The sequence below is a fragment of the Pelobates fuscus genome, chromosome 1 (genome assembly GCF_036172605.1).
Source record: "Pelobates fuscus isolate aPelFus1 chromosome 1, aPelFus1.pri, whole genome shotgun sequence".
NCBI classification, from domain to species: Eukaryota; Metazoa; Chordata; class Amphibia; order Anura; family Pelobatidae; genus Pelobates; species Pelobates fuscus.
The window spans coordinates 424,935,376-424,959,197 of record NC_086317.1 but is presented as its reverse complement, the minus strand read 5'-3'; the positions used below and the strand labels follow the sequence as shown (position 1 = coordinate 424,959,197).

The 23,822-nt window shown below is 41.8% G+C and overlaps 1 protein-coding gene across 1 annotated transcript; it reads left to right on the top strand.

The window, feature by feature from the left end:
• Window positions 1-154: 154 nt before the first annotated feature.
• Window positions 155-23,781, top strand: NEK3 (NIMA related kinase 3). The gene is made up of 14 exons (XM_063444853.1): window positions 155-293; window positions 1,750-1,871; window positions 3,072-3,165; window positions 4,914-5,011; window positions 6,084-6,167; window positions 6,857-6,924; window positions 10,793-10,879; window positions 12,265-12,319; window positions 14,986-15,186; window positions 16,067-16,145; window positions 18,153-18,278; window positions 18,704-18,838; window positions 19,531-19,660; window positions 22,617-23,781. Exons 2-14 carry the CDS (start codon window positions 1,755-1,757, stop codon window positions 22,708-22,710), a joined length of 1,368 nt encoding a protein of 455 aa, XP_063300923.1. The 5' UTR covers window positions 155-293; window positions 1,750-1,754; the 3' UTR covers window positions 22,711-23,781.
• The last annotated feature ends 41 nt before the right edge of the window (window positions 23,782-23,822 follow it).

Below are 23,822 nucleotides of genomic sequence, written 5' to 3'. Positions count from 1 at the left end.
TTTAGACTTTAGATCTGAGAGGGCTGGAAGGCACACCAACCCCACAGGCTGTAGCTCAGAGCCACATTCACAGTCATGCTGCATGGCTGTCTGCTACCAGTGAGCTGTTTATCAGGACTGGGGGAGGAGCTATCCAAACACTGAAGGTCTCTTTGGTAACTGTGTGAAAACATGTGAGCATGGGACAGGCCTAACCCGGAAACACTCACTCTGCATGACCCCCTGGACCCTGGCTGGGACTGGGCTCACTGATCAATAGGTGCTACAGACAGGCAGCACTGTGCCATCATCAGGTAATGAGAGCTGCTGCAGGTGTATGGATATTGGAGATTACTACATTACATGGAAGAATGCAGGCAGATACAGGATATATTGCTAGATTGTAACATTTCTCAGCCCTCTGACACCAAAGAGGCTAAGAATAAATGCCAGGACAGCGATTTTCAATAAAATAGACCACAGAAAAAAAAGTAGATCATCAGCTGTTTTAAAACTACAACTCCCATTATGCCTTGCCATCCTTAGCCTGGCAAGAAATTGTAGGAGTTGTAGTTTTATGACAGCTGGGTTTCTGCCTTTTTCCAGCTTCAGCAATCAAAAGCACTTGTTACATTGTAGAATTATTATTATTATTATTATGTATTTCATTATTCATATTGTGCCATCAGATTCTGTAGCGCTGTACAATAGAACAGAGTAAAATGCTGCTGTGTTTTCGCTGTTATACAGCTTTACATATGTCATATGTGCAGCTTGTCACCTTTCCATAGAAAAGGTGTTGGGTTTGTTTCAGTTCTAGAACTGTCACCATGGGTAGCAAAATCTACTTGTGACCGATGATGGGTCATTACTAAGTGATCATATATTGCAGGGGCGCCCAAAAGGTAGATTCCCAAATGTTGTAGAACTACAACACCCATGATGCTTTGCATGCCTTTAGAATGACAAAGTATCATGGAAGCTGTAGTTTTAAAACATCTGGGGATCTACCTTCTGGGCACCCCTGATATATTGGAAGATGTCATTATGCTGGATATGTTTACTTAAACAAATGAGAATAATGTGAATTAACATTTAATTTTTATTTATTTTTTTTCCCAAGATAAGAACTATTTAAAATGTATACACAGAGACTGTGAATAAAGTCACGTAAGGCGGTGGTATTTTAACAAGATTATTCACTAAACTGACTTTTTCCTAATTAAATTTGAATGAAAAAACAAAAAACAAACCCAGAGGAAACATTAGCTGGTCTGAAATAATTCTCTCAGCTTCTCATAACTCCGCTATAGTCACAACATCGCTGTTTTTTTGTTCCCTCTGTTTTTCCATTCCGATTTAATTTTATGAACATTCAGTTAAGTAAACAACCCTGACATAATCCAAAATAGTGTTTGAAAGAGCAAAGAGATTGCTCTCGATAATCAATTAACATCCAATTTTCAGTACCCCAGATCATGCTGGTGACATTCAGAGCCAATGTCATTGTTTATCGTTCTCTATATGCTGCTTGCTATACGGGTGGTTCGTGGGTTAAAGAGAAATGCGTCTCTCAGTTGACAGAAATACTTCAGTTCTGCCATGTGCGTTTTTTTTCCTGATGCCTCTGTCATTTAAGCCATGCATATGATCAGCCCTGATTGTGCTATTAACCATAAGGTCTCTGCTCAGATAATTCCAGACTGGAGTATAAACGTTTACATATTACACAGGTAAATCAATCACCCCTTGTTTCTCTTTCCTGGGTAGCTGCCATGGAACACTACGATATCCTGAAAGTCATTGGAGAGGGCTCTTTTGGGAGGGCGCTTTTAGTTTGTCGTCAGAATAGCAATCAAAAATATGTGATGAAAGAGATACGACTACCGAAGGTAAGCCACAATCTGAATTAAGAATATACCCACAGTGTAGGAAATGTATGATTTTCTTTACAGACTGGTGTATCCAGTGTTCACATGATGTAAACATGATATAAACAACATATTGATTGACTGTCCTCTCAGTATACAATTCAGGAGGTATGGTGTATATATACCATTAAATATGGCTATATGGCCATACAGTGGGCAAAGTTTGGTAAACCCTCTAACTACTATGCAGTAAAGCAGCCCGATCCTCTTTTCCTACAGAGCGCCACAATTATGGAACGACCTCCCGCACACTCTCAAATCTTCCCCAAGCCTAAAGACCTTTAAGAGATCCCTCTCTACAGACCTCAAAACAGAATGCACGTGTTATGGTTGATTATATATTTCCTACCTGTTATACGTTAAATTTTGTATATATTGTGTATTAATATTGTTTTTGTATTTTATTGTACCCTATTGTATCAATGCAATGTTTTGTGGACCCAGGATATACTTGTAAACGAGAGAAATCTCAATGTATCTTTCCTGCTAAAATATTTTATAACTACATAAATAATATCTCCAGTGATGAGAACTTGTTGAGCAAGAAAATACTGCTACTGAGTTTTGTACACACATTTACTGTATTGTATTGTAAATAAGAGTCCAATTTTCTCTGGTTTAGTTTTAAGTGAAATGATTAAAGATTTTAGATTGTCAGGCATTCCAATTAAATTTCAAACTATAGGTCGAAGTTGCCAAACTATAAAATACCAGCAGTGAATTATGTTTCAATTTGGCAATTTTAGACTGAAATGTCAAATTTACTTTGAATTCGTAACACTTCACACTTTATGGGGTTCTTCACAAAAGTGTGAATTAACATGAATCCAAAGTGAATTTCATATTTTATGTTGATGCGACTAAAAATGTTCAAATTCAGCTGTTTTGGTGTATAATATGAAATACACTTTGAATGTCTGACTGTACACACTTCAGTAAATTACCCTGTAAGTATTCCGTTCTGTTTCAGTGTCATCTTTAATTAGCATACTCAAACAGTATCATTAGAATTAACGAATAAATAATTAATGAAATTAGCTTTTTAATAGTCCTTGCTCCACTGAAGGGTTAAATGAAATATTACCATATTTTAATGTTACAAATGATCTATTCTGCATGTTTGATTTGTCTAATTGTTCTAATTACAATGCTTTATTGTAGCCATTGGATGCCATTAAAGATTCCAGGCAAGAAGCTGTTCTATTGGCTAGAATGAAACATCCAAATATAGTTGCATTCTTAGAGTCGTTTGAAGGTATTTTTCTTGCAATCTTTTTATAAATATTCCAATAATTTAATTATCATGAGTTGGTTTATAATGGCTGAAACTTAGTTTGAAAACAGTTAGAGATATTTACCATCACAACCCTTGAATAGAACCTCTCCATCTATTGCTATCTTTTGTGCCAGATGAGAAGAATTTTGTTATTGAATAGTGTTATGGGGATAAAATACCCCCTGATGACCTTTTTGGTATTAGTTAACAAGTCTCTAGGGACAGGTCTGCTACAGCTTTCTCACTGTCGTATATACTGAGTGAAGCATCAATAGGTGGAGTGTGTGAGAGTATGATTTTATATCCCAGCCTCTTCCATTACCAAGTCTTTCACAAATAGTGGGCACCACCATGAAGCAGTAGCTACTGATAGGCTCAGAGTGTCTGCTAATGCACTTGGTCTCTCAGTGGCACCCATTCAGAGGCTTATAAGCCTTCGATTCAAGCGTGTGTGGAGGGGGCAGACCTGAACAACGCCAGAAGGCTTTGGGGTTAAACCATTTGTTAACAGTTTAACCCCTGAAGGTAAGCTGGCGCAGGGGACTATCTGGCACCATAACAACTTAATTTATCATGGTACCCGAAGTGTTCTTTTAGCTGTTTTGTTTTATGTACTCAGAAAATAATAGTATATAGGCTGAGAAGGAGCTGTTTGGATCTAAAGGTAGTTGAGCTTAATAGGGGCTAACCCTTAGTAGAATGTGTAAGAAAACAATGAACTTGCCCAAATTGTAAACATAGGAAAAATAATAATTACGTACATATAAAACTTAGCGTTTAATAATTGTTAGTTAAAACCGTGTATGAAAAACATTGTCACAAATGTCACAAAAAAGAAGAAAAAAAAGAAAAGAGTGTACATCTATGAAAAAATACACATTTAAGTGAAAAAAAGGGGAGAAAATACACATCTAGAAAAATCAGTGCAGATAATGATAAAAATTATTGATAAATATATCCTGCTAAAGTATGGAATGAAAATATCTCAGAGGTGACAATTGCTGGCCAGGCTTACAGAGATGCTATTCCTAAAGGTAAGTTGTAACAAACATAAAAAGTGTAGTCTTTGGCAACAGGAATCATTACTGCTGTGATGCCCTTGAAGTGGGCTACAATATATAAGTTCCAACAGGCTCTAATGAAAGTCAAGTTTAGAGACATTCCGATGCACGTCAATGTTGTAAGATGCATCGAGTGTACAGAAAGAGATGGTGGTAGTCAGAAGCAGGATAATATTAAATCAAATACAATGGCATGTTAACCCCAGGAGGAGTTGCATGTGTGGAGCAAACAAATATCTACACGTTGCCTAAGAAAATAATAGTGTTTAAGATCTTTTTGCAGTTATTATTTATTGGAGAGATCAGTGAAAAGTAAGAGACCAGGAGAGAGAACAAAAAAGGGGAAGGGAAAATATGTGAGGGAGGATATAGGGCCAAACCCAGGAACAAGCCATACCAGGCATATATTCTCTTGGTCAGGAAAGGAGTTTTATACTAGTTCAGTTACTCTTTGAGGCCAATAATATTGGATTGCTGTAATAAACGTTACTGTGAGCAAACAAACAAAGAGCAATGAAACCACTCCAGTTAGGCAAAAAGGCAAAATTAAGAATGTCAGCCAACCTTGGGTGGGAGTGCAAGATCTTTTAATATTCTGTGTTTAGCTCAAATATGAATAGAATCCTTTATGCAGTAACTGTATTGTTATGTGATATCTGCTTGCAGTGAATGAACATCTGTACATAGTGATGGAATATTGCGACGGCGGGGACTTGATGGAGACCATTAAACATCAGAGAGGAAAACTGCTTCCTGAGCAGAGAGTGAGTGTTAAAGCTACCCATACTATTTGATTAATCAGTTAATCAGATTTAATGTTTTGTGCTGTACAGACTTGAAAATCCACAGAGATCAGCCTGCCCAAGAAACCCTTTATAGACATAAAAATGCCAGATTTCCATTTAATTGAGTTCTTCTTTTTTTTGTTTTCAATCTGCATTTCAAATTGGGAACTGAGAAATAACATATCTTCGTTTGTCACTAGTGTTCAAGTAACCAGATCTCAAAATCTCCCCTCAAATTCTGTGACAATGTAGGTACAGGTTAATACTTGATAAATTACCAAATCCATTGGAAGAAATTCATACTTTGCAGCAGCTGTGGAATTGCTTCAAAGATTTAAAAGAAAAGAGCCAATTTTGGGTACATTTGTGAATATATATCCAAAGTGCTTTCAGTTAATACCATATACTGGATTTTCTCATCAAATTTGGGTATACTATTGGAATTCTACCATTCTAATACTCAATTCAGCACTTGGTCAACAGCCCTGATATTCTGTGTTAAAATTGACAAGATATCCTTTAAACAATTGTAAATAATTTTATTCAGATACTGATGTGTACAGAAGAACCGAACATAAAGCATTTTGAAACTAGTATGCTGGTGTGCCACAACCAGTTCAAAGTGTGCAACAAACACATTGACAGGCTGTGATAGGTTCAATGTATTTTATTTTGTTTTGCATTTAAATGATCAACCCCATTCTAATTAAAACTAGTAAGTCGGTTTAGCTAGACGTGTGGAATCCCTGTCTCTGCTACTGCTATAAATTACCACTGATGAAGGCAAAAAATAGGTCCATTATTGAAGTGTGCCTCGGTCCCGGTAAGAGCGTTAAACACTGGTATAGTCCATAGCAGCTGATCCCTTAATTTCACTCAAGTATAGCAATGTTACAGAATCATTGCTGATGACCTAAAATGGGAAGGTGGCTGTTTTGCTCCTCATAGCTCACTTCAGTATATATATATATGAGTAATTTTAGCCGAAAAAATCCTTTGTCAACCGCATATCTGTTTTCTAAATCTTCTCATTCATTGCATTTTTGTGCAGGTCCTCGAGTGGTTTGTACAAATGTGCTTGGCAGTGCAGTATATTCATGAAAAGCGCGTGTTGCACAGGGACATTAAGTCAAAGGTGAGCTACATTACACCAACTAGTTCACTCTAGATGACTTTTACAACCATTGTATGTATTTTTTTGCTTTTGCTTTTGCTAAATCTTAATCTATTTTGTTAATCTGTTACAAAAATAGCATTTATTCCTACCCAGACTTTTCTGAGACCATCATAAATACCAATCATCTTGTGGAATATTTAACTTGTATTCCTGACACTACATTGATATCTAATTACTTAAGTACCCGACCTCCTTTAGATAGCTCTGAAGAGGTGTTTAAACTCGCCTTTTCTTACACGCCGTGCCGGTCCTACCTTGGCTGGCCTGCCTCCATGGCTGAAATCATCAGTTTCCCATAGGTAAGCATTGAGAGGCTTTTGCGCCTGCGCAACAAAACGCTGCAGAACTGATCCAGGAAGCACATCTAATGGCCGTCTGAGTGACTGCCACTAGAGGTCTTACTAGGCAGTAATGTAAACACTGCCATTTTTCTTAAAGGCAGTGTTTACATTAAAAAGCCTGCAGGTACAGGATATAGGTACCAGAACCACTACATTAAACTGTAGTGGTTCTGGTGACTATAGAGTCCCTTTAATGATGTCATGTTGATATGTTTATGTTTAGGATGAATCTGATGTTTAGTATTTTATTTTTGACTAATCTGCTGTCATCATATATTAATATTATTTTCTTTTAACATTTACAAGAATATTTTTCTGACGCAAAAAGGTCAAATAAAACTTGGAGACTTTGGATCTGCTCGGCTGCTAACCAGGTAATCAACAGGATTTGTGATCAACAGGATTTGTGATTTTAAATAATTGATACGTTTTTTTTTTTTTTTTTTAAAGCAGACTAAAACCATAACTCCTATAATGCTTGGGCATTACTGAAGCTGAAAAGGGTCCATGTCACGGTGTTGTGGTTTCTGTTCTTTTTGTATGTTAATGTTTCTAGATTTGGTTGAAACTGACACCAAAAGCACTTATGAAAAATATTCTTGGTAATGCAGATGTCTGTGAACTATATCTCCCTAGATCAGTGATGGCGAACCTTTTTGAGCCCGAGTGCCCAAACCGCAATACATGGCAACTTTTTTTTCCTTAAAGTGCCAACACGGCAATTGCGTGTGTGTGGGAGGGGTGCGTGTGTGTGGGAGGGGTGCGTGTGTGTGTGGGGGTGCTGTGTGTGTGGGGGGGGGGGTGCTGTGTGTGTGTGTGTGGGGGTGTTGTGTGTGTGTGGGGGGGGTGCTCTGTGTGTGTGTGGGGGGGTGCTCTGTGTGTGTGTGGGGGGGTGCTCTGTGTGTGTGTGTTGGGGGGGTGCTGTGTGTGTGTGGGGGGTGCTGTGTGTGTGTGTGAGAGGGGTGCTGTATGTGTGTGTATGAGGGGTAATGTGTGTGGGGGTAGGGGTGCTGTGTGGGGGGTAGGGGTGCTGGGCGGGGGTAAGGGTGCTGTGGGGGGGTAGGGGTGCTGTGGGGAGGTAGGGGTACTCCTGGGGGGTAGGGGTACTGCTGGGGGGGGTAGGGGTACTGCTGGGGGGGTAGGGGTACTGTGTGGGGGGGTAGGGGTACTGTGTGGGGGGGTAGGGGTACTGTGTCGGGGTAGGGGTACTACTGGGGGGGTAGGGGTACTGCTGGGGGTAGGGGTACTCGAGGTGGGGGTAGGTGTACTGTTCTGGGGGTGGTAGGGGTACTGCTGTGGGGGGGAGGAGTACTGCTGGGGGTGGTAGGGGTACTGCTGGGGGGGTGTCAGTATCCCCCCCTCCCTCCCTCCTCCTAACCCCCTCCTTCTTACCTTTAATGGGGGTGGTAGGGGCACTGCTGGGGGGGTAGGGGTAATGCTGGCGGGATAGGGGTGCTGGGGGGTAGGGGTACTGTTGGGGGGTAGGGTTACTGCTGGGGGGGTAGGGGTACTGCTGGGGGGATAGGGGTGCTGGGGGGATAGGGGTGCTGGGGGTAGGGTACTGTTGTGGGGGGGAAGGGGTACTGCTGGGGGTGGTAGGGGTACGGGTGCTGGTTGTCAGTATCTCCCCCCCCCCCCCTCCCTCCCTCCCTCCTTCTTACCTTTAATGAAGTAGGGAGGGGGGGGCGCCACAGCCATCCCTGGTGGTCCGGTGGTGGAAAGCACTGCAGGCTGAGGGATCTGTGAATCAGCTCCCCTGTCGTCCCGCGCGATGCTGTGTGGAGCGTTGCCATGGTAACGCTCGGCAACGCTCCACACAGCATCGCGCGGGAGGACAGGGAAGCTGCATCACAGATCCCTCCCCCTGCCTCCCGACCCGGAAGCAGAGTAGACGCCTGCCGTTTCGGGCAGGCAGGTGCCTACTCTGCATTAATGGCGGACCTATGGCCGCGTGCCAACAGAAAGGGCCCGGCGTACCACCTGTGGCACGCGTGCCATAGGTTCGCCATCACTGCCCTAGATAATGCAGCCTTATTCGTTGCACTGCATATTCTTGTGAACTACAGTTTTTTTTCATGATGTTTAGTCAGCGTTTATGCGGTTAAGTCAGTCACTATCAAGTATGCCCTTTTTAATATAAATGTAAAATATATATATATATATATATATATATATATATATATATATATATATATATACACTGCATATATATTCTATTATTCGTTAATTGAAATGTGAGATGCTTAGTTAGCACCTGTTCCAATATTAATAAAAAGTAAAATTATGCAGATTTGTAAATTTTATGTTTTGCATTTACTTCTTCATCCTTTACAGAAATAAAGAAATTACAGTTTCCTCTTTCTTTCAATATTTCAAACCGGGCCTGGTCTCTTACAAATACAAGCACGAGATACCATTTTATGTCGGGAGTTGTAACAAAAGTAAATGAAAATAGTATCCTGCTTATGGATTTTAGTAATGCAGCATCACAAAAATGCCAACAGAATGTACAAATAATGACTCTGTGTGTGCATATTGCTGTATACAGTATTACAGTTACACTAATCTGTGCTAAGAAGTTTCCAAGCTGCTTTAACAAATAATCCATATTGTTTACTAATTATCATTGAGTCGTCTCTCCTTTTCCTAAAATGCTGGAATATGTTTTAATTCTAATTTGTGTAATGGAGGGGGGAAAGTGCCCTGCCATTTCCAGTTCTCTGGCAAGCAATAAAGAGGCTCAGTTTTTTGCTGAAGAATTGTCTTCCAGGGATAGGCAACCTTTGGCACTCCAGATGTTGTGGACTAAATCCCCCATAATGCTCTTACACCCATAATTTTGGCAGAGCATCATGGCAGGTGTAGTCCAAAACATCTGGAGTGACGAAGGTTGCCTATGCCAATATGATATTTGTTCTTGCTCAAAAAGGACGGCAAGTGAGATTTTATACTCCACATATTTTACTTTTCTAACAAATTAAAGTATAAATATGTGTGCACATTTTTTTGTAGTGAAGAGGTTACAACATGCAGGGGCGTATTAGCCGCGAGGCAAACAAGGCATTTGCCTTGGGCGGCATTTTCCAGGGGGCGGCAAAAAAAGCCTTGCGGCTAACAGACATGCCAGCGGGCTGCTGGGCGGTCGGGCGGCTGGCGAGGGAGCACTTCCCCTGAGCTCTCTGCTCAGCTCCCTCGCGCGCCGCAGAGTGAGGATGGGAGGCGGAGCCGGAAGATGACGTCATATTCCGGCTCCCAGCCTCACTCTGAGGCGCGCGAGGGAGCTGAGCAGAGAGCTCAGGGGAAGTGCTCCCTCGCCAGCCTGCCGCCCGCCCAGCAGCCACTGGACCACCAGGGAGGAAGAGACCCCCCCCTCCCCCCCCAGCATTCCCAAAGGTAAGGAGGCTGGGGGGTGGGTGTTTAAATAAATTTTTACAAATGTGTTAATGTGGGTGGTGAGTGTGTCTGTTAGTGTGTGTGTCTGTTAGTGCTGTTAGTGTGTGTGTCTGTTAGTGTGTGTGTCTGTTAGTGTGTGTGTCTGTTAGTGTGTGTGTCAGTGTGTCTGTTAGTGTGTCTGTTAGTGTGTGTCTGTTAGTGTGTGTCTGTTAGTGTGTTTGCCTGTGAGTGTGTGTGTGTCTGACTGTGTGTGTCTGTTAGTGTGTGTTTGCCTGTGAGTGTGTGTGTCTGTTAGTGTGTGTTTGCCTGTGAGTGTGTGTGTATGTTAGTGAGTGTGTTTGTCTGTTACTGAGTGTGAGTGTGTCTGTTAGTGTGTGTTTCTGTTAGCGAGTGTGTGTTTCTGTTAGCTAGTGTATGCGTATATGTCAGTGAATGTGTGTGTGTATTTAGAATGTGGGGCGGGGGTGGCGCGGGTGGGGGGGGGGGGGGGGGGGCGCCTGAGTTTTGTCCTGCCTAGGGCAGCACAAAACCAGGATACATCACTGACAACATGTCTGAGCTTCTTATAATAAAAATTTATTTGCAACAATTTGGAACAAAATTAATATCTGCAAATTAAACTGAATTGTAGTGAAATTAACTAAAAACTGCTAAATATATAGGTTAAGAGGCTGTGGCTGCTGGAATTTCGGTTTTTAACTCTCTGCAAATCAATTTTTAAAGAACAAACCTTATTGCCTAATGAAGCATTGTATTCCTTGTAAGGCTTCATATACTGTTACCGAACTTTGCCTGTGATAGCAAATTGACTACCTTGTAATACATCATTCTTTTGTTTTGGTTTTCTAGTCCACTGGCATATGCATGTTCATATGTTGGCACCCCTTATTATGTACCTCCTGAAATCTGGGAGAATATGCCATATAATAACAAAAGGTCAGTATTTAATGAATGATTAGGTATAACCTCCACCATGTACAAGTTATTCTATCATGAAAGTGAATGTCTTTAACTTTCCAGTTTTGTTGTTTTTTGTTCCATGATTTTTGATCAGTAGAATAAATACTTGTTCTGGGTCCGTGGTTAATGGCTTAATGAACTAAACATGAGATCTGGCTGATATCTTATGCTCCTTTACCTATGTCTGGTGCTTGAGAAGAGGGTTTGCAAGAAAACCTAACTTCCTGCTCTGTCTCGTGAAAACCATCACTTACTCTTCAAGTAAAATAATTAATTACGGAGTGCCTGTTTTAGATTCCTAAATATTTAATTAAAGGGACACTCCACTGCAAAATACAACTTTTAAAAAAATACTATGTAATAGATATATCCTCAATGAAAACATGAATCAGTGTAATTATGCATCTTTCTATTGGAGTATATGTGCAAACAGTTTGCAAAAGCTGCAGATCTTTGTAAGCTATCCCATTCTAATCCAGTTCAGTCCAAATAGCCAGGAAGTATCCGATCCGGTTGTCTGATTGACAGCCAAGAGGGTGTAACAATGTTAATTTATAAAGGTGCCAAGTTATATTAAAATCTGCACTATTTGTATAATGAAAAAAATGGGACACTTCACACATATAGTACGTATGCAAAATTGTCTTTGGAGTTTTCCTTTAACCTTGCTCCACATTTTATCCTATTATGCATTTAAATAGCAAACTTGTCAGTTCCTACCTTCTCCCCCAAATGTTGGCAGGAAGGATATCTCCCATAATGTTTAAATATAATATTTTTCCATTAACCATTTGATCATTGCCTTAGTCAAGTAATGCTCCTATGTCTTCATCTGATATAGGCTATCTTAATGTTTAATACCGAACGTAAAAACATAACAAACATGAACACAAAACACAGACCAATGGCTCAAGCAAAAAAAATAAAATAAATAAGTGCCACCTTTTTGAATAGCGTATATGCTACGCTCGTCTGTTCTTCCTAACACAAATTGTATTTGATGAGTTTCAGTTCCCTGCCAAAGGCAGTGCTACATTGTATCGCCACTGACTTACATTTAAAACAAAATACACTGCCTTTATAATCATTTTCATCTTCACTAATGATTTCCCCCTTTTTTTCTGAACAGTCTTTATTACAATAACCTAAATAAGCTCACACATCACTTAATTATTTTATCACTTTTGTTTCATTTGTACATTTTTAATGTTTTTTTCCTCCCCTCTTTTTATAATTACAAGCAGTGTTATTGGAAGAAACAACAAATTGAAATGTTTTTGTCTGCATCTCTTCTTATTTAAAATAAAATTTAGAAAATGTTGTCTTGCGAATACTAAACATTTTTTTCTTGGTAATTTCAGTGATGTCTGGTCATTGGGATGTGTCCTATATGAGATCTGCACTCTCAAACACCCAGTAAGTAAAGATTTTGGATTTTTTTTGGAATACAGAAGACAGTTTTGCAGCTTTTAATATGACAGGAGTTTGGTTTGAATGGCATGCTCTGACAAACATAGAAAAAAAAAATTGCTGTTGAATAACAAACCAAATCCTAAAACCGAGGCTATATTAGCCATTGATCTAAATTTTTCACTTTGATTGTCAAATGACAGCAAGTCACTAGTTAGTGAATACATTTCTTTATCTTATTGATCAACTGCAACTTGATGACAGAAGGAAGAAACGGAAGAAAATTACAAGGAAAACATTAGTATAAGATCAGGTGAGCCATTGTCATTAATCACCAGTGAGGACTGGATTGGCATAATTTAGTTAAAAGCACTGGATTAGTACCGGATTTGTGACTTGCATATTGAATGTAAACACATTTGTTTGGAATTCCGTGATTTCCATTGAATCGTGGCATCTCATTCTGAAAAATCCGGTGTCTGGTTTCAAAAAAAGGATTGAAAAATGCAATCCCTATACAAAGTACCAGATTCACATATTTAATTAACTCTAGATTTTTTTTACCCGATCTGTCTCAGTAGAAAGGCAGAGCCACAAAATAGATACATCTGGTTCTATAGAAATCTGTACTGGTTTCCTGCTGACAGGACAAGTGTGCAGTTTAACAACATTGGCCGTACAATGGTTAAAAAATGTGTTGGTTGGCCAGCAATTTTAAGCCCACTATTGCTGTTAAACTAAGCCAAATATACAGGGTTCACAAAGACATGCATGTTTTCTAATCAAGTCCTCTATATAATACCGTGTTTCCCCGAAAATACGCCCTACCCCGAAAATAAGCCCTAGCTGAATTTTCGGGGTGGGCTGCAATATAAGCCCTACCCCGAAAATAAGACCTAGGCAGGGCCGGCACTCGCCGGCCCTTTAAATGCCTCAGCCGCCTGAGCGCTCTATAGAGAGCGCTCAGACGGCTGCCGCACTGCCTCACCTCTCCTTCCCTGTAGCGTTGCCGAGCTCCTCTCCGGTCCGCGACCCGCCCGGACTGACAGGAAGTGCACACTGAGTGTGCACTTCCAGGTCAGTCCGGCCGGGTCGCAGACCGGAGAGGAGCTCGGCCACGCTACAGGGGAGGTGAGGAGAAGAGGGAGGGGGGAGTATTACAAGGCGGGAGGGGGGGAATATTACAAGGGGGGAGTATTACAAGGAGGGAGGGTGGGGTAATATTACAAGGGGGGGGGAGGGAGGGTGGGAGAGTATTACAAGGAGGGAGGGTGGGAGAGTATTACAAGGAGGGAGGGTGGGAGAGTATTACAAGGAGGGAGGGGGGGAGTATTACAAGGAGGGAGGGTGGGGGAGTATTACAAGGAGGGAGGGTGGGGGAGTATTACAAGGAGGGAGGGTGGGGGAGTATTACAAGGAGGGAGGGTGGGGGAGTATTACAAGGAGGGAGGGTGGGGGAGTATTACAAGGAGGGAGGGGGGGAGTATTACAAGGAGGGAGGGGGGAGTATTACAAGGAGGGAGGGGGGAGTATTACAAGGAGGGAGGGGGGAGTATTACAAGGAGGGAGGGTGGGGGAGTATTACAAGGAGGGAGGGTGGGGGAGTATTACACGGAGGGAGGGGGGGAGTATTACAAGGAGGGGGGGAAGTATTACAAGGAGGGGGGGAGTATTACAGGGAGGGGGGGAGTATTATAAGGAGGGGGGAGTGAGGGGGGAGTATTGGAGGGAGGGGGAGGAGTATTACAAGGAGGGAGGGGGGAGTATTACAAGGAGGGGGGGAGTATTATAAGGAGGGGGGAGTTTTACAGGGAGGGAGGGGGGAGTATTACAGGGAGGGAGGAGTATTACAGGGAGGGAGGGGGGGGAGTATTACAGGGAGGGAGGGGGGAGAGTATTACAGGGAGGGAGGGAGGGGGGATAATATTACAGGGAGGGAGGGGGGAGAATATTACAGGGAGGGAGGGAGGGGGGAGAGTATTACAGGGAGGGAGGGAGGAGTATTACAGGGAGGGAGGAGTATTACAGGGAGGGAGGGGGGGGGAGTATTACAGGGAGGGAGGGGGGAGAGTATTACAGGGAGGGAGGGAGGGGGATAATATTACAGGGAGGGAGTGGGTAGAATATTAGAGGGAGGGAGGGAGGGGGGAGTATTACAGGGAGGGGGGAGTATTACAGGGAGGGAGGGGGGGAGTATTACAGGGAGGGAGGGGGGAGAGTATTACAGGGAGGGAGGGAGGGGGGATAATATTACAGGGAGGGAGGGGGGAGAATATTACAGGGAGGGAGGGAGGGGGGAGAGTATTACAGGGAGGGAGGGAGGGGAGAATATTACAGGGAGGGAGGGAGGGGAGAATATTACAGGGAGGGGGATGTGAGGGTCTCTGGTGGGGTTACACAGCGCGGACACCGGCTGACAGACTGGCTCTAAGCCCTACCCTGAAAATAAGCCCTAGTGTGTTTTTTGTGATTAAAATTAATATAAGACCCGGTCTTATTTTCGGAGAAACACGGTAATAACGGTGGAGCAGCCATTGTTCGTTGTCATACAAAGCTTTGATTAAACACGTGATGATCTGGAATTGCCTGATCAATATCTTAATAATGTACCCACTGTGTCAGTTATGCGTAAGCACATATATTTATACATATCTCGTCCGTTCCCCTCAAAGTTTCAGGCATCCAGCTGGAAAAATCTAATCCTTAAAATCTGCCAAGGGTCGTACAGCCCGCTGCCGGCTCAGTTTTCCTACGAACTGCGCAGTCTGATCAAACAGATATTTCGGAAAGATCCTCAGCAACGACCTTCAGTGAAGACGATTCTTACCAGAAGATCGTTATTAAAACTAATCACAGCATGTAAATCCACAGAGGTAAGCTTTACTAGACACCTAAAATGTGCTAATGATTTAAAATAGATATAATGGTAATGCATACATTTTCACAAATGAATTGAATGATCAAAAGTATTGTTTGCTTGTTTGTTTGTTTGTTTTTTTGTTTTTGGTTTTTTACAGTTATTCTCCAAAGTTCTTTCATTCTTGTTCTTTACTGCTAGTCTGTATTGTTGAACTGTGTTTGTCTATCTTCCTGCCCCTTGTCTCTTTATACTCTGTCTACTTGTCTTTAAACTGTCTGCTGTCTATCTGCCATTGTCTACCTGTACTCTGTCTAAATATGCTTATCTGCCTGTACTCTGTCTAAAAAATGCTTGATTTGTATCTACTCTGTTCCTTGATCTGTCAGTACTGTGTGTATTCATTCATAGTGTGCAGTTTCTGTTCTTCCAGATTTTGCAGTTGATTGCTTTGCAGTGTTAATTTTTCTTCCGTGAATCTTAGATGCTTCCCACAAACATTACGTTGTTTACTGTTGAGAGGCCAGATCTAGTTAGATTTCACTGAAACTGAAGTGCAGCTTATACAATTAATAGAATATGTCACGTGTCAGGTTACTTACACCTGTGTTACATGCAACCAAATTCACTTCCAATGTTGCTCATAAGCTAAACTTTTTAAAGTAGTTAAACTGTTTTTATCAACTTTGGGCTAATTAAGAGCCAAGGATTACGAGTTTTTCTTATTCGAGTCTCAAGTGACACAAAAATAAGCTAGAAATAGGAGCTGCATTTGTCAGCACAAAAATAATAAAGTCTGGTATAACAGTAAGCAATAATACACACGTAAACACTGCACTAAACAAAATTCTGCATAGTTTAACCTGGGATGTGTAATTGTATTTTGCTCTTTAAAGCCTACAGAAAACACCTCAGTACTGCAGCAAGCTAGTGAAAAGCCACTTTCTCAAGAAAATCCTTCTAATCTTGAAGATGGTAAGTAATAATGAACATGTACTCAGTACCAAGTAAACTATCTAATAATATATCCAAGCACCAGACCAGCTCAAAATGCTGGAGAAATCATGGAGGGTCTCGTTACCCATATTTGGTGGCATTATACATGCATATTGACCCTGTGGGGACTATACGTTCCAATAGATAAGCTAACAGGACTGATGCTCCCACCAACATCAGAAATGTCCATACTCTGGATATTTCCTTAGTCAATAATCCTGTGTGTTCAGAAAGTGTGTTATGTAAACATGACGTCATGACTATTAAAATCCTTTTGGCATGTCACTGGAAAAATGGATCCGTGCCTAGTAAGGCCCAAATTCTTGATGTACTCTTATCAACCAAACAGATGGAACATGTTTGAAGCTCACCTAATAGTACTTTAGCCAATAAAATAAAATGGAGCCCAGACATTGAACAATTGAAAAATATCCTCTTAAGGTGACATATGAAAAGTGCGGTCTTAAATATTGTAAAGCGCTACGGAATCTGTTGGCGCTATATAAATGGCAATAATAATAATAATAACACAGACTGTAGGCATACTTGATGATGTGTATCCCTGACTGTGTATTACTGCCGTTATATATTTATACCGTTCTGATACGAGAGAGCGCATTTCTTTATTTTGTGAAAAAACTTTTCCATGTAGCAACTATAATTTACAGTTACAAAAATAAATATTATTGGAAAATAAAATAATGACCATATGTATGTTTATCCTAAGAGCAGCACCAACCCATCTATTACACTTTCTGTCTCTCATACCAGCTCATACTGATATGTGCTGAAATGGAGGGACTCCTGAGAGCTAGCTATAGCAAGTACTAGCTGTGTGATAGGTGCGCCTGTCTTCACTGAGACTGGTCACTCTTTGCACTTGCAAGTGACACTCCTGGTGAGCAGTCAGTAAGCTAATAATAGCCAAAGTGCATCTGCCATCCACCTTGGCAGCAGTTCCAATCATGTCATCTGATTTTGATGAATTATTTTATTTGATGTATGAAACTGCTGCCAATGTTTCAACTGCATATTCCATAAACCCATATGGTGCTGTATTTTACAAAATATGCAAAACTCTCCTTGAAAATAGTGGGTGCATCAGAATTGGCTGAACTAATTCTTAGCTTGTGGGCTGACTGCACCCTTAGAAGCTCTAGCATGTCTATCCAACCATTGCTCTCCAAGCAGTCCAACACAGAAGAATGTTCCCTTGAAAACCGCATTAACTGGTTTTTGTTGCGTGCATTTTTAAACTTTCATTTTTACTTTTTTTTTTCTCATCTGTTTCAGTTCCATACTTTTCATAAATGCTACTGAGAGGGAACATGGGGTATTCCTCAAATGGAACTTTTCAAGCTATATGCAGCTTTTTTAGCTTAGTTCACTGTGTAATTTGATAGCCGTCGCAGCACGACCACTATCCAGTTTTAAAGTTGTTCTGCATGTCCTGTGTGATGAGTGGAACTGCTCTTTGGGGATAACTACTTCTCCTATAAACGCCTGCTGAACTGGGGTTTATGGTAAATGAAACGTCCACAGGGACAAGAATGAGACTCTCCAGACAGAGTCATCTTTAACTGATGTAGAAGTGTCTGGCAGACGCACGGAACAGTAATATTCCTGGGAACTTTGAAGGCATGTATCTTATTTATTAGCATATTCATTTTTTATTTCTTTTTTGCATTATTTCTAATGCATTATCTTCACAGTGCATTAAAAACGGGGCCAGTTTTACCCCATAATTTGTCTTCAAATACCAAGCTGTAAATAGCTGCAAACAAATACAATGACCTGCAACTCAGAAATGTTCAGGTGGCCACTTTCAAACTGTTCAGTAAATCTATTTCGTTATGAAGATCCATGTCCAACGCAAGTGTTTTGTTGCATTGTGCATGTTTGTCATGAAACAAGTAGATGGAAAATTATTGCTTTTCTTTTTGGAGAATGCAGTTTCTGCAACTTATTTTTTATGGTCCCTTGCAGCAATAGATCCCACGTCTATAGAAGAGAGGAGGCGGCAGTGGGAAAAGGAGCCGTCAAACACTGTTCTAGCCATGCTGGAAAAGGCTTCGATTCTCACCTCCAGTGTAACATCTAGAAGCAGTGAAGGTGAGTGAGAACACATAGGAAGTGCAACAAAGTAATGCATATGGCTGAATCAGGAGTAGCCTACGTATAGTGTACTAGAGAGGTCAAAAACGAGTGATCTGGCCACGGGGCAGAAGATATGTGCCCTGGCAGTATAGATCTCTTATCCACTCTTCTCAAATCAAATTAAAGGTGTATGACATTAAATACCAGAACCCCCAATTCATCCTACCATGAAGCTACCAATGGAAATGATCTGTGCTAACAGATCTTTCTACCCCGCTAACTCACAGCTAAATCTCCATAAAATTATGTGATTGTCATTGGCTTTTGGGGAAGTCCATAATTATTAATATGGCCACCCTCTTGTGAAATAGTCTTTCATAGTCCATGTATGTTTTATTTTTTGTAAACTCATTGCAGTCGCTGTTTTCTCTCGCATACAGGGGGTCACATTTTTAAATACAATCAGAATGAGAAAAGGAAACAATGGAAAAAGGAATCTCCTGAGAAATTGCTTAATATGCTGAAAAATGCTGATCTCAGCCTGGCGTTTAAAACATACACCATATACAAAGCAAGTAGGTTTACTGAACCCCTCATAAACATACAGCATATCATTCAGCCGCTTTCTATAACTACGGTATTTCTGGTTCCTGCAAAAAAAGCAACAATTTAACTGCTGGCTTGCCTCCTAAGTTCGTTGAGGTGTGCTGTTACAGGTACACTCGAGGTTGACCTCTTTTTGTTTGTTTTTTTATACTTATTCTTTAATTTGTAGTACACCGGTTTTGGTAACAAATCAACTCCGATTTGTTACCAAAACCGGTGTTCTACAATTTAAAGACGGTTACTCACCTCTGAATCTGCAGATTCGGACCAGGAAGTAGATTATATGAAACTGTTCTGCATGCTAAACACAAAAGCAGTATAGAAGTTAAGCTTTGGGCAAGATTTTGCAAGATCCCCTATATCTCCACTGAGCAAGGAGTAAGGGGTCTCATAACTGTAGGGATTTGTGCATATTTGTGCACTTGTATGGATGGATCAGATTAAAGGGAGAGACAAGAAGCTTTAATTGTCTAGTATTTCAAATGTTTAGAGTACAAAAGGCTAAAGGAGTGTTATTATTTGAAAAAAAAAAACACTTACCATTGCAGCTGGAATTCTGACTTTGGTGTGTTAGAATATGTTCCCCATTCTTGTTGAGGTGTGCCAATGACTCAATATTAAAAAGTCTGATATAAACCCCAGTGTATTTTACTTCCACTAGAATCCTCTGAACACCACCTTAAAGGGCCACTGTCCAATAATGTCACAGCCTCAGATGCTACAGATGGCAGCGAAGAAGAGGTTTTTGTTGATCCAGAGAGATTTGAATCCAGATCTGATGATGATGACACGTAAGTTGGTGATCAACCAAATTCTCTAGCTATTGTTGTCTGACTCAAGCAATCACCTTTGCTTGTTGTTGAAGGCTTTGAGAATGGAGTCTGACAACAACTTCGCTGCTGCAATCTATTGTGATGGAGCAACAACTGATTTTATTGTATTTTCTGATGCTTGTACCATCTTCTACTCACATTTGTTTTATCCCAACACAACACATGATTTCCCATCACAAACAAAAGTTGACTCATGGAACATTGTATTATAGTATCAAACCTTTTTTAACTCATTATTTTCACATTAAGGTCCAATAAGTTAAAGGATCACTATAGTGTCAGGAACACAAACATGTATTCCTGACCCTTTAGTGTTAAAACCACCATCTAGCCCCCCTGGGCCTCTCATGCCTCCATAAATATAGTAAAAATCTTACTGTATTCAAGCCTGAAGCTGTAAATCTGCATGCTGTTAGACTCAGAAAAACAAGCAGTCTACTGACATCATCAGAAGTGGTAGCCTGATCCAATCACAGTGCTTCCCCATAGGATTGGCTGAGACTGACAAAGAGGCAGATCAGGGGCAGAGCCAGCATGATTCAAACACAGCCCTGGCCAATCAGCATCTTCTCATAGAGATGAATTGAATCAATGTATCTCTATGAGGAAAGTTCAGTGTCTGCATTCAGAGGGAGGAGATACTGAAGGTTTGGATGCATTTTAGGCAGCCGTGACCCAGGAAGGATCAGCTATGTGAGGAGTGGGCAGTGACATCATCACTAGGCTGTAATGTAAACACTGCATTTTCTCTGAAAAGACAGTGTTTACAGCAGAAAGCCTGAAGGTAATGATTCTACTCACCAGAACAAATTCAATAAGCTGTAGTTGTTCTGGTGACTATACTGTCCCTTTAATTCAAAAGAATAACAGAGAACTGTGACCTGTAAGCTATGGTCAAAGTCAAGATGGGGAATTTAAAAAGAGGGGAGGAGTAGGGAAGGGTTACCGTATTTATCGGCGTATAACACGCACCGGCGTATAACACGCACCTAATTTTTAGAAGGAAATTCCAGGAAATTTACCCCCCTCCCATAGTATCACCCCCCCCCCCCATCCCATAGTGTCGTTCCCCCCTTTCCATAGTATTCTCCCCCCTTTCCATAGTATTCTCCCCCCCACCATAGTATTCTCCACCCCCTCCCATAGTATTCTCCACCCCCTCCCATAGTGTTCCCCCCTCATCCCATAGTGCCCCCCCCTTCCATAGTATTCTCCCCCCTTCCCCTCCCATAGTATTCTCCCCCCTTCCCCTCCCATAGTATTCTCCCCCCTTCCCCTCCCATAGTATTCTCCCCCCTTCCCCTCCCATAGTGTTCTCCCCCTTCCCCTCCCATAGTGTTCTCCCCCCTCCCCTCCCATAGTATTGTCCCCCCTTCCCCTCCCATAGTATTGTCCCCCCTTCCCCTCCCATAGTATTGTCCCCCCTTCCCCTCCCATAGTATTGTCCCCCCTTCCCCTCCCATAGTATTGTCCCCCCTTCCCCTCCCATGGTATTGTCCCCCTTCCCCTCCCATGGTATTGTCCCCCCTTCCCCTCCCATGGTATTCTCCCCCCTTCCCCTCCCATGGTATTCTCCCCCTTCCCCTCCCATGTTATTCTCCCCCCTTCCCCTCCCATAGTATTCTCCCCCCTTCCCCTCCCATAGTATTCTCCCCCCTTCCCCTCCCATAGTATTCTCCCCCCTTCCCCTCCCATAGTATTCTCCCCCCTTCCCCTCCCATAGTATTCTCCCCCCTTCCCCTCCCATAGTATTGTCCCCCCTTCCCCTCCCATAGTATTGTCCCCCCTTCCCCTCCCATAGTATTGTCCCCCCTTCCCCTCCCATGGTATTGTCCCCCCTTCCCCTCCCATGGTATTGTCCCCCTTCCCCTCCCATGGTATTGTCCCCCCTTCCCCTCCCATGGTATTCTCCCCCCTTCCCCTCCCATAGTATTCTCCCCCCTTCCCCTCCCATAGTATTGTCCCCCCTTCCCCTCCCATAGTATTGTCCCCCCTTCCCCTCCCATAGTATTGTCCCCCCTTCCCCTCCCATGGTATTGTCCCCCCTTCCCCTCCCATGGTATTGTCCCCCCTTCCCCTCCCATGGTATTCTCCCCCCTTCCCCTCCCATAGTATTCTCCCCCCTTCCCCTCCCATAATATTGTCCCCCCTTCCCCTCCCATAGTATTGTCCCCCCTTCCCCTCCCATAGTATTGTCCCCCCTTCCCCTCCCATAGTATTGTCCCCCCTTCCCCTCCCATAGTATTGTCCCCCCTTCCCCTCCCATAGTATTGTCCCCCCTTCCCCTCCCATAGTATTGTCCCCCCTTCCCCTCCCATAGTATTGTCCCCCCTTCCCCTCCCATAGTATTGTCCCCCCTTCCCCTCCCATAGTATTCTCCCCCCCTTCCCCTCCCATGCACTTTCCCTTGTCCCATCATTACTTACCTGTCTTGAAGCGTGGGCCGGCTTCACAGCGCGCACCGCGGTACAGGAACTTAAATTTCAGGTTCCGGTTTCCGGCGGGACTGAAAGGAAGTGTGCACACAATAGTGTGCACACTTCCTTTCAGTCCCGCCGGAAACCGGAACCTGAAATTGAAGTTCCAGTACCGCGGTGCGCGCTGAACACCGGCCAGCGCTTCAAGACAGGTAAGTAATTATAGGATATCGGCGTATAACACGCACCCACGATTTCCCCCCTATTTTCAGGGGAAAAAAGTGCGTGTTATACGCCGATAAATACGGTATTCATATTATTAATATTTATTGCTATGTATGGTGCAAATACCTCTGATCATTGAAATAGTAAATCATCCATTTTAACAGACAATTTAAAGAATACATTTACAGTTAAACATTTTTGCATTGTGTAGCGTTATTTAGAATATTTGTGTTCTATTAGATAACATTCTTTATGCTCTACTTTTTTTGCAGAGACTTTGAGGAAGATGATGTTGATCCTAACTGGGTGTCAGAGCTGGAAAATGTGTTTCAAGAAAAATCAGAACTCCAATGTAATGATTTTTGAAGACCCCAAATATCTCAAAACTTCTACATTGTATTGGGACCCAAAAAAATCAAATACGCTCTAATACTTTACAGGGCTAACTCAAATACTTCTACATTGTATTGACACTGTGAATATTACAATATTGTGATGGTGTGCAGGAAACACGTATATTTCAACACTACACTGATGTACAGGGACCTAAATAATCCCACCAAAACAATGATGTAAATGGACCTAAAATATCTCAAAACTCTAATATGGTACAGGGACCCAAAATACCAGACCTTTAATGTTAAGGGAACTAAAAGATAGCAGCACTACAATGATGTACAGGGACATAAAATATCTGAAAACTCTAATGGTGTACAGGGATTTAAAATAATTTCAAAACTCTAATAATGTACAGGTGCCTAAAATATCCCACCAATACAATGATGTATAAGGATCTTAAATACCAGCCAATTCATACACAGGGCCAGACATCAACACTACAATTATGTACAGAGGTCAAGACTATGCCAACACCCTGGTGTACAGGGACTTTAAATGTCCCAACACTATATAGATGTATATCAGCCTAGACAGTTGACTAATGTACATGGGTTTAAAATATGCCAGCTATTTGATCTATAGAAACCTAGCATATTCCAACACTACAAAGATCCCAGAACATTAATCTATAGGGACTTGAAATGTCCCAGTGTTTGTATGATGTTCAGTGATCCTTCAAAAAGATGAGAATATCCCTATAACCCCAAAATGAATCAGTAACCATAATATTACTGCACTGTAATAATGTACAGAGAAACAAGGGGACAATTCATGCTTTAGTGAATAAACTTGAGAACATTCCAATATTGTATAGGGAACCAGGATATCTCAATCTTCCAGTGATGTAAAGGGACTGGGGATGTCTAAATACACTCCGCTGATGTTTTTGGATCCAGAATAAACCAGCATTCCACTTTTTATGGACCTAGGTCACCGTTGGCCAGTAGTTAATCTGCGTTACCCATGATTCTTTGCTGGGCTTAATATTTTAAGGCAGAGGAAATAAAAAAATATGGTGCTATCTTTAAAGCAAGAGATTGGATTGACAGCGTTGGAGATAACCGTAAAAAAAATGTCAA